The sequence below is a fragment of the Orycteropus afer genome, unplaced genomic scaffold, assembly GCF_000298275.1.
Source record: "Orycteropus afer afer isolate SDZICR_OR568_19922 unplaced genomic scaffold, OryAfe1.0 scaffold00318, whole genome shotgun sequence".
NCBI lineage: Eukaryota > Metazoa > Chordata > Mammalia > Tubulidentata > Orycteropodidae > Orycteropus > Orycteropus afer.
Window position 1 is genome coordinate 3,969,129 of NW_006921905.1, and position 11,870 is coordinate 3,980,998.

The 11,870-nt window shown below is 37.5% G+C and overlaps 1 protein-coding gene across 1 annotated transcript in view; it reads left to right on the forward strand.

The window, feature by feature from the left end:
- LOC103206462 (inaD-like protein) overlaps nt 1-11,870 on the forward strand; it is a gene marked incomplete at its 3' end in the record, with an annotated part of 197,884 nt that overhangs the window by 17,693 nt on the left and 168,321 nt on the right. Inside the window, exon 7 of the mRNA XM_007951916.2 lies at nt 8,514-8,732. Coding sequence (XP_007950107.1) covers nt 8,514-8,732 — 219 coding nt within the window. The remainder of the gene's footprint in view (nt 1-8,513; nt 8,733-11,870) is intronic.

Below are 11,870 nucleotides of genomic sequence, written 5' to 3' on the forward strand. Positions count from 1 at the left end.
CAAAAAATAAAAATAATACTATTTTTCCTACTAATACTTTTTGTTTGGAAACTATCACACTATTTTTAAATTAAAAATATTATTGCAGTGAATTGCTTGATGTGGCCCTTCTAGCCATTATCCTCCATCCTGTGATGTTTTGTAAATCCCATTATCCATGCCTGTTTGGGGTGTTGTGGTAGTTAAGGTCAGGTATCAACTTGGCTGGGCAGCTGATAGTAGTCATTCCCTATAATGACTGGCAATCAACTCTGTGATGGGATTTAGGTTAATTCTGTTGGGGCATCACAGGTGGAATGTATCTTGAGTCCTGCCTTGCTGGAGGGTATAATTCAAATCACCACCCTTAGCTTCCCTGAGGGTATAATCTCCTGGGAAGATTCACTGTCCTCTTGCTCCGGCTTTGTGTCTTGGATCATCCTCATCTCACCCCTGGATTTGGGACAGCAGCCGTCATCTGATCTGCTGATCAAGGTTCGTCAAACCCTGAGAGTTGGGAGGATCCGCCAGACCTACTCACGGACCTGGGACTCGCCAGCCTGCCAGCCTCCACCACTACTACGTGAGACGAACCCTTGGGTGTCTGTGAGTTCTGTGAGGCATTACAGCGAAATACAGAACCCTAAGACTGGGGAAATTATTGGGAGGAGGAGGAGGAGTTAATGTCTGAAATGATGGAGTGGCATGGTAGTTTGGACATTTGGGACATCTTTGACCTCCGCCTCATGGGGACCGGCCTAGTGCTGATCTTTCTAAGAGAAATTGTTCAAGCAATTATATATGTTAACATAAAATGGGTTTATTATTATTAAATGAATTAATACACGAATTAAAAAAAATTCTCAGTTTTCATTGCCAATTGAGAGATATTCATAGATAAAACCCACATAAACAAAAGCTCTTTGTTCTCGGTAATTTTTTTACAGCTTTATTGAGGTATAACTGATATGCAATCAGTTACACATTTTAATGTATACAATTTGATAGTGTTGACATGTACATACACAATGCATCATTTGCCACAGCAATTAAGGTAGTGAACATATCCATCACTCCAAAAAGATTATTTATGCCCCATTCTAATGCCAACCCCACCATCCTCAATAACTTTTTAAGTGTGTAAAGGGGTTCTAAGACCAAAAAGTTGACGAACTACTGATTTAGAAATCTGAAGCAGATATATAAATGTGTTTTTTTTTTTTTTTTATGGGTCTTCAATACACTTGTATGGCACAAAACAAATAATGTTCTTTAAGGTTTTTTTTTTTTAAGAAATAATTTACTGTAACCTGGAAAGGAATGAGAGATTTTGATCTCTGTTCCCTATTCCCCTCACCCCTTTAACAACTTTAACAGGCTTGTTTGCTGAAGAAGCATTTTTGAAAATGCAAAATGGAGTGGTTACTGTGAAAAACAAGGGGTCAAATAAATTTAGAAAACACTAGGTTAAACAAAATCAAATAGGTTTCTTTACTGTAAGAATTTCCTGAGCCCTTAATATACTAATGTGCATTATGAGTTTTCACAAAGGAGAATTTAGTGTGCCGTGTCCCAGATTAATTCCTTTGAGGCACTGTTGGGAAAGGCCCAGGTCTGACTTTCCCCCTTTACTGGAAGAGATCCTGCCTATTTCAGATCATCAAGGAAGGCATAGAGGTGGGGCAGGGCTTGCCCATAAAAGCTTCATAATGTATAATGGAGAAATAAGCACTTAGGCCAGACATTGTTATTTGCTTAATATATATTAACTCATGTTTTTCTCAAAACAGTCTTGTAAGCTTTTATTCCCAATTTATAGATATGGAAACCATTAGAAATTGCCCAATGACACACAGGTAGGCAATGACAAACTCAGGATTGCACCCATATCTGTTTGACTGTGAAGCTTGTGCTTAAATCTATTTATCCGAAGTTGATCCTAATGTTTTCCTTTTCCTGAAGTATACCTGTCCAGAGGTGGTCAAACCCCTATCATCAGGGAATAGCAAGCTCTAGAAACCATATCACTTTTTACTCTTTTCTTGTCTAGAGTATGGTGAGGCCTAGACACAGAAGACAGCAGTGTTCTACTTAACAAGCCTAGAATGTATTTATAATTTAATGCTTTCCTTTTCTGAGTTGTGGGAGTATTTGTTGACATATTTTAGTTTTTGAAGAAACAAATTTGATTTCTTTACTTCTTTTGTAGCTCAGGCCTGAATTCCTATAGGTGTTCAAATAAGTTGTTATCTGTAACAGCCTATCCAAATAATTTTTTTTTTTTTTTTAGCCAAAAGAGCTAACTTGGAATAAAATATTTCTTCTTCTTCTTGTTTTTAAGGATAATCATACACTATATTTTCAGGACAATAATACTTTGTTGCATCAGCTGTTTTAATTTTTTTGCCTTCTATACGATCTTTGTCCTTATGCATGATATTTTTTCTCTTCTGAGTCTATTGATTAATAAACTTTTATATTTGAATGTTTGATTAGCATGCTATGTATTTGGTTCTCGGCATAGCTATTTATTAGCTTTCATTGATTTATGATTTCTGTTAAAGAACAAGTATGACTTTATGTCTTTTAGTTTCTTTGCACAATAGACAGGTTATAAAATGAGAATGTTGATCAGAAAACAGCAGTACGATGCAGTGTTTGAGGCTGCTGGACTTAGACTAGGTAGTTGTCATTTTGATGTCTATCCTCTCAATCTAACTAATAGCTATTTTTGCCCTTATGAATTCCTTAGAACACCTGTTTTTCTGTCAGGAAGAAAGTGTTTGACTTTCAGTGACAGATGCAAATTATCTACATCGTTTTAAATTAAGAGTTGAGGTAAAAAAGGAAAAAGATAAGACCTAGGAATTGACTAAACATATAGTTTATGCCGAAAATACCCTTTGTTGGCCCAGCCAAATATGAAAATAATTTTTAGACATATTTTTTATTCTTTGTGAGACCATAATTCTGTTCACAGATGGTTTGATTCACAGAGGCATTTTTACCTTTATCTTTCACCAGGAACATTAACTTGGTCTTAACTAGTTGATTATTGCTTGAACAATTTCTCTCATAAAGATCAGCACAAGGCTGGTCCCCATGAGGCAGAGGTTAAAGATGTCCCAAATGTCCAAACTACCGTGCCACTCCATCATTTCAGACATTAACTCCTCCCCCATCTCCCAGTAATTTCCCCAGTCTTAGGGCTCTGTATTTCACTGTCACGCCTCACAGAACTCACAGACACCCAAGGGTTCGTATCACGTAATAGTGGTGGAGGCTGGCAAGTCCCAGGTCCGTGAGTAGGTCTGGTGGATCCTCCCAACTCTCGGGGTTTGATGAACCTCGATCAGCAGATCAGATGATGTCTGCTGTCCCAAATCCAGAGGTGAGATGAGGATGAGCCAAGACACAAAACCGGAGCAAGAGGAGGGTGAATCTTCCCAGGATATTTGTAGGTATACCCTCAGGGAAGCTAAGGGTGGTGATTTGAATTACACCCTCCAGCAAGGCAGGACTCAAGATACATTCCACCTAAATCCCAACACAGAGTCAATTGCCAGTCATTATAGTGAACTACCAGCTGCTACCAACTACCAACTACTACCAGCTTCCCAGCCGAGTTGATACCTGACCTTAACTACCACAGCACCCCAAACAGGCATGGATAATGGGATTTACAAAACATCACAGAATGGAAGACAGTGGCTAGAAGGGCCATATCAAGCAATTTACCACAATTACATTTTTTCAAGTCTATAGCATGGATGTAGACAGACTACTTATCAATGCTTAAAGTAAAAATTCAGTAACTTTTTTCCATTTTCCATAGTGATAATTTCCTCATCTGATCTGCTTCCTTTTCCTAAGTCTTTTCAAGACAAACATTTGTCTTCCTTCCCACTTTCAGTCTCTTATAGCACCTCAGTAGAGTTTAGACTAAGCACATAGTTTTTTTTTCTCTTTAAATTTTATTTGTTTGGTTGTTGTTGAGAATATACAGAGCAAAATATACACCATTTTGTTTCTGTATTTACAATTTAGTGACATTGATTACATTCTTCAAGGTCTGTAACCATTCTCACCTTCCTTTTCTAAATTGTTCTTCCCTCATAAACATAAACTCATTGCTCACAAAGGGTACTATCTAATCTTTCAAGTTGCTGTTGTCAGTTTGATCTATAGGTAGTTCTTAAAAGAGAGAAATGTTCAAGGCAGACATTTTTTACTAGTTAAGCTACACTGTTGTTTGGTTTTAAGAAGACTACAGGGAATATTTTTGGCTTAAGTTTTAAAGATTATCTCAGGGCAAAAGTTTCAGGGGTTCATCCATTCTCCATGGCTACAGAAAGTCTAGAGTCCATGAGAATATGAATTCTGTATATATGTTTTCCCCTTTTCATCAGGATTCTTCTATGGACTCTTTGATCAAAATAGGAATGGTAGCGGGGCACCATGCAGTTCTTCTGGTCTCATGGCAAAGAAGGCAGTTGCTCATGGATGTAATAAGTCACACCTTCCACATCTTCTTCCTGTTCCTGATTCTCCTTCTTTATCTTTTGCTCCTGGTGAATAGACACTAATTATTGTGCCTTGAATGGCCACTTGCAAGCTTTTAAGACCCCAGGCACTATGCAACAATTAAGAGGTAAAGCAGAAGCACTAAATACATTATTAGGCCAATTAACTGGGATGTTGCACAGAGCTTTTTTTCCCCCAATCCAATTCTTCCATTCATTGAGGTTCTTGCAAAAAAGAATGGGGAAAAGACTTTTTATTATTATATTTTTACCTTCCTCTTTCTGAGTTTCAAGGAGCTCTGATGGCACAGTGGTTATAGCATTTGGCTGCTCACCAAAAGGTCAGCAGTTTGAACTCACCAGTTGCTTTGTGGGAGAAAGATGAGGCAGTCTGATTCTGTAAAGATTTATAGCCTTGAAACACTATGGCTTAGTATTCTAGTCTTCCTTGTAGGGTTGCTGTGAATCAGAATTGACTTGATGGCAGTGGTTTTTTTTTTTTTTTTTTCATTCTGAGTTTTCATCTACAGTTTACACAAAATATGAATAGATGGTGCAACTTGGAATCTTAATATGAAGCTTTGACCCATTTTAATCCAATGGTCCATTACTTTTGTTCTCAGGCTAACTGTCCTCCTCTCCAGTTTCAATAGATGCTTTTAATCTTCATTTTATTTAAAGTTTTGACAATTATAGGCAATTTTTTGATGCATAGGAAGACACTAAATTCACTGTTTAATAGCAGTCTTTGTTTACAAAGAGTTTAACTTGCTATAGGAACAGAACTAAATGAGACAAAGGACTGAATGGGAAGAGTAAATTTTTGGTGGGGCCACGTGGGTTGATCTTTGGTTCTGTCACTTACTGGTTTTTTGACCTTAGTCAATTCAGGCAACCTTTGTGAAGTTCAGGGTTTTTTTTTATTTTAAATTTAATTTCCAACCAAACATTAGACAGGCCTATGAAGTGAGGTAAGTCTACTCCTTAGAACAATCAACAATGGGAGGTCAGAAGGGCAGTATTTGCACAAGGAGATAGCTCAGAGGGCAGAAATGTATGGGAAAGAAGGACACAGGGAAAAGTAACTACAGGGAGGAAGTGGGAAGAGAGCTGTTGCATTGTGGAGACTGCAATCAATGTCATGAAACAAAATGTGTGTAAGTTGAATGGAAAAATCAATATGCTCGGTAAACTTTCACCCAGATCATAATTAAAAAAAAAAAAAGTCCCTCTCAGAATAAAATGATATATGAAAAGTAAGCTTTAACCTGTAAAGTTTTTTCTGTTCTTTTTTTTTCCAAACTGGCTATGTTTATATTATAATATCTTTAATATACTGTAATAAAGATAAGTAAAGAGAATTAAAAATTTCTGATGAAACAAATTTAGTGAAAATGCTGGCATGTCAGCTGTTTCAAAAATTTAACAAAGGCAATGATAAACGTTTGGAATGATATACATTTTGATAAATTGTTTTTAAACTTCTCTATGTATGAAATTTATGATACATATAAAGGAGTGTTTATAATGTATATGCACATTTTAAGTAATAATAAAAGTAAAAATCACCAATGTAATTATTACCCAGTTTAAGAAGTAGAACATTAGTAATCGAAAATCATGGCTTTAATTACCTCCTATGCGCTAATGAATCCAAATTTAAATGTGTAGTCTTGACCTCACTGTTGAACTCCAGATTTGTGTATCCAGCAGCATACCTAATATTGGTACTTGATGTCTAGTGGATATCTCAGATTAAATTAATATCTGTAAAGCTTAATTCCTGACTTCTCTCCCACCCATCTGTTTCTCTGTAACCAAAGCCACTGCTGTTGAGTAGATTCCAACTCATAGTTACCCTATCAGACAGTATAGAACTGCGCCAGAGGGTTTCCAAGGCTGTGAATTTTTATGTAAGCAGAAAACCTCTTTTTCCCACGAAGCAGCTGGTGGGTTCAAACTGTCAACTTTTTGGTTAGCAGTTGAATACTTTACCCACTGCACCACCACAGCTCCTCTATTCCTCTGTACTCTTTTTTATCTTAGTTAATGACAACTCTGTTTTTCTAGTTGCACAGGCTGAAGACTTGAAATTTTGATCCCATTTCTTTCCCCTCACACCCATGTAGAAGCTATCAGTGTATCTTATTGACAATTCATTAAAAATAAATCCAGAATATCACTTCCCAGCACCCCTAACTAGTCCTTGCTATTGGTATCTCTTTCTAGATTATTGTTGTACCTTTCCAACTGATATCTTTACTTCTGTTGTTTCCTCTCTTATAATCTATTTTCTGCCAAGAAGCCTGAGTGATCTTGTTAAAAGTAAGTCAGGTAATGCCTTTTCTCTGTTCCAAATACTCCAATAACTTCCTGTCCTACTCTCAGGGCAAATATTTGACATTATCTGACTTTCTGGTAACTCTCTCTTCTCTTCTTTGACTATTCTCCTCTTTGCTCATTCTTTTCCAGCCGCAGTTGTATCTTGTTCTTCCTAAACATATCATTGAGCTTGTTGGCTTTGAGAGTTTCTAAAGCTAGAGACTTTTGATCTGACATCTTTCCCTTCTCGAAGACCAGAACTTCCTGTTCTCTTCCTTGCATAGCTCTTAGTACCCTAGCTCTGGTAGCATAGTGGCTAAGACACTTGCCTGCTAACCAGACGGCTGGCGGTTCAAACCCACCAGCCACTCCTCGGAAGGAAGGTTGGGCAATCCTACTTCCGTAGTGATACTGCCTCGGAAGCCCAAGGAGGGGTCGCTATGAGTCGGGGCCGACTCGACGGCACATAACAACAACAACAACAGGCCATTAGGTGAGAATGGTATCCTCAAACTAATGCCCATTTAGAATTCTCATTACTTTTCTCATTTTAAACCTTCTTGTCTTTTTTTTTTTTTAATTGTTATTATAAAATCATTGTGGTAATAGATATATAACAATTTTTGCCATTTTAACCATTTTTAAGTATATAATTCATAACATTAACTGCATTCACCATGTTGTGCAGCCATCACCATTATTTCCAAAAAGTTTTTCATCACTGCAAACCCCTTAAGCAATTAACTCCCATTCCCCCTTTTCCCTAACTCCTAGTAACCACTAATAAACTTTGGTCTGTATACATTCACCTATTTTAAATATTTCATACAAGTGGAACCATATATTGTATTTCCTTTTGTGTCTCCTTATTTTATATAGCATAATGTTTTCAGGATTCATCCATGTCATAGCATCTATCAGAACCTCATTTTTCTTAATGGCTGAGTGCTATTCCATGGTATGTATATTCCACATTTGGTTTTTTCATTTATCCATTGTGGACACTTGGGTTATTTCCCCCTTTTGGCTTTTTGAATAATGCTGCAGTGAACACTGGAATACAGCTATCTGTCTGAATCCTTGCTTTCTTTCGGTCTTATACCTAGAAGTGGAATTGCTGGGTCATATGATAATTCTATGAGAGCTCTGGTGGTGTAGTGCCTAAGGTATTTGACTGCTAACCAGAAGGCTGGCGGTTCAAAAACACCAGCCACTCCTTGGTAGGAAGGTTGGGCAATCTACTTTCATAGAGATATTGCCTCAAAAACCCAAGGACGGGTCGCCATGAGTCAGCATTGACTCGACGGCAGTGAGTTTGGTTTTGTTTATGGTAATTCTATATGTAGCTCTTTGAAGAATGACCAAATTGCTTTCTACAATGGCTGTACCATTTTATATTTTTATTAGCAATAGATGAGGGTTCCAGTTTATCCACATCATCACTAACACCTGTTATTTTCTAATAATAGCCACCCTAGTGGTTATGAAGTCCTTTTGTCTTTTGTTCTGTAGGGAATTCCTTTACTCTGCTGCCAATGCAGTTCATTAAAAAAGATTATATTTTATTCAGCATTTTCGGTGTTTTCTTTGTCTGCCATATTGAACTTAAAGTCTTAATGAATTGTTATTAACTTGAGAGGTAAGATCATTGATTTCTTAAAATAATTTTGTTTTGTTTCTTGAATTAAGGATGGAAGACTCCGGACAGGGGACCATATCTTGAAGATTGGTGGCACAAATGTACAGGGAATGACCAGTGAGCAAGTTGCACAAGTGCTGAGGAACTGTGGGAATTTAGTCAGAATGCTCGTTGCTAGAGACCCAATTGGTGAAATTTCAGTAACCCCTCCTACTCCTACAGCCTTACCTGTTGCCCTGCCTGCTCAGGCCAACAGGAGCCCTGGTTCTGTGAGTATAAAAGTACTTTTTTCATCTTAAATTAAATAGTGGGTATGATACACTGCAAGATTAGAAATTCCTCCAACTTGGAACTCCACTAGTGACAGTAGTATCTAAATGCTCACCAGTGAAGCATGACCAAAGGAGAACCCAATTCGAAGACACGGCATATGTTTGAATTCCTTTTTTGTTGTTTCTCAGTTATAAGTCATTCAACCTCCTGGAGCCTCAGTTACACATCTGTAAATTGGAAAACTGTACTATTTGCTATGTCTAGTTCATTAGATTGGTGAGAAGATATCCAGATGGTGTAGGGGAAGCTAAATACTGGTCAATATATGAGAATTATCAGTGATAGGAACATACTGGCAAAAGGCAATGCCTGTAAAAACCAGTTACTGTCAAGTAGACTCCAACTCATGGAGATCCCATGTGTGTCAGAGGAGAACTGTGCTGCACAGGGTTCTTAAGGCTGATTTTTTGATCATCAGGTCTTTTTTCAGAGACATCTCTGGGTGGAGTTGGATCTCTAACCTTTTGATTAGCAGTTGGCACCTGAACTATTTACATCACCTGGGGTCTCTGCAAAAGGCAATGATTTATTTTTATAATTCAAAAAAAAAAAAAGAAAGGAGCTCTGGTGGCGTAGTGCCTAAGGTATTTGACTGCTAACCAGAAGCCTGGTGGTTCAAACCCACCAGCCACTCCTCAGAAGGAAAATTGGGCAATCAACTTCTGTAGAGTTACCACCTCGGAAACCCAAGAAGGGGTTGCTATGAGTCAGAATTGACTTGATGGCAGTGAGTTTAGTTTTATAATTACTAATGATATATTTGGAGCCCTGATGGCATAGTGGTTAAAGCATTTGGCTACTAACCAAAAGGTTTCTGGTTTGAATGCTCTAGCTGCTTCACGGGAGAAAGATGTGACAGTTTGCTTTCTTAAAGATTTATAACCTTGGGAACTCTATGGGGCAGTTATACTCTGTCCTCCAGGGTTGCTATGAGTTGGAATCATCTAGAGAGCAGTGGGATATAATAATTATGATTATTAACCATTTTGAAGCACCTAGAATTTTCCAGGTCATCTGATACCCTCATGATAATCCTGCAAGATAGGTTTTATTGTACATTTTATAGATGAGGAAACTTAAGTCCAAATAAATGAACTTGTTAAAAAGTTATATAGGGAGTAACTTAAAAAATTGGGATTTGAGTTTGGATTTTTCTGGTTCATTTCAAGCTTTTCCCAGCAGTCTCACAGGCTTTGAATCAAGAGATAATAAGGCAGAAGGAAAAGGAAGAGGAAAAGAAAGACAAGTACTTACGATGTGAGAGGTAGAATGCTGCTGTCCATCATCATCTGAGGGGTCACTGTGTCTTCTAAAAAGTTGTTTGCCTTTCCCTAATTGGAACTCCATGAATGGAACTTTTCCGTCTGTGATATTAGAACTTTTTTTTTTCTTTTCCAAGTTTTGATTTCAATCATTTTCTTTTCCCTTCATTAATTCTTTGGAGCCTTCTACTTACTTCACAGTGAATAGCCACTGTTGCAGTGATGAGGTTCTCACTCCTGTAGATCTCAGAATTTTATAGTCCAGTTCATTTCATTTGTACAGTCATCTGCTGAACTTTACCTTTGTGGAGTGTTAGATTAAAACCTCAATTGGCCATCTGGGAAATTTGAAATTCCTCTCTCCATTATACCAGTAGCATAATTTCATAATCTAGCGAGTCTCAGGAGTCCTTAGCTGGTTCAACTAGTTAATACGCTTTGCTGCTAATCATGAGATTTGTGGTTCAAGTCCACCCAAAGAAGCATCCAAAGAAAGTCCTGATGATCTACTTCTGAAAAACCAGCCTTTGAAACCCTTTGGAGCACAGTTTTATCTTACACACATGAGATTGCCATGAGTTGGAATCAACTTGATGACAACTGGTTTAGCAAGTCTCAATTATACATTGCCAGGTAGCTGCCAATTATGACATAAGACATGTATGTAAAAAAAAAAAAAATCAGAATCAGAGAGGTTGTAAAATATTTCCTTCTGAGGAATCTACTATTTAATCTTTCTTTAAAAGTAATTGTTTAATAACTTTACAGTTCTTTTTTTTCCCCCCAAGTTAGTATGTGTCTACCCATTAGGCAGTGGTTTGCCCTCTCTTGCCCACCCATCCCTGGTAACAATCAAAGCATATTTCTTGTCATGTGAAACCCTTTTCTTGACATTTTACAATAGTGGTTTCATACAGTATTTGTCCTTTTGTAATTGACTAATTTCACTTGGCATAATGACCTCTAAAGGAGCTCTGGTAGCAGAATAACTAAGGCATCTGACTGCTAACCAGAAAGTTGGTGGTTCAAACCCACCAGATACTCCGCGGAAGCAAGACTAGGCAATCTACTTCCATAAAGATTTACCACCTTGGAAACCCAGTGGGGGTCAGTATGAGTTGGAATTGACTCAATGGCAATAGGTTTGGTTTGGTTTTAATGGCCTCTAAGTTCACGCATGTCATGAGATGTTTTGCATTGTTCTTTAACATCGTGTAATATTCCATTGTGTATATGTACCATAGTTTATTGATCCATTCCTCCACTGATGGACATTTAGGTTGTTTCCATCTTTTGGCTATTGTAAATAGTGCTGCGATGAACATGGGTGTGCATATATCTGTTTTTGTCATGCCTCTTATATCTCGAGGATCTTTAGCTAGTAGTGGATTGCTGGATTATACAGTATTTCTATTTCCAACTTTTTAAGGAAGCACCATACTGTTTTCCATAGTGGTTGCACCTTTTTACAGTCCCACCAGGAATGCATGAGTGTTCCAGTCTCTCCACACCCTCACCAGCATTTGTTATTTTCTGTCTTGTTGAACTTTGCTATCATTGCTGGGGTGAGATAATATTTCATTGTTGTTTTGATTTGTGTCTCTCTAACGGCTAATGATCACAAGCATTTCTTCATGTGTTTGTTAGCTGCCCAAATGTCCTCTTTGGTGAAGTGTCTGTTTATGTCCTGTGCTAATTTTTAAATTGGGTTATTTGTCTATTTTTTTTTTATTAGGATTTGGGTGAAGATTTACAGAGTAAATTCACTTTTCATACAGCAGTTCACATATACTTTGTCTCATGTCATTGACC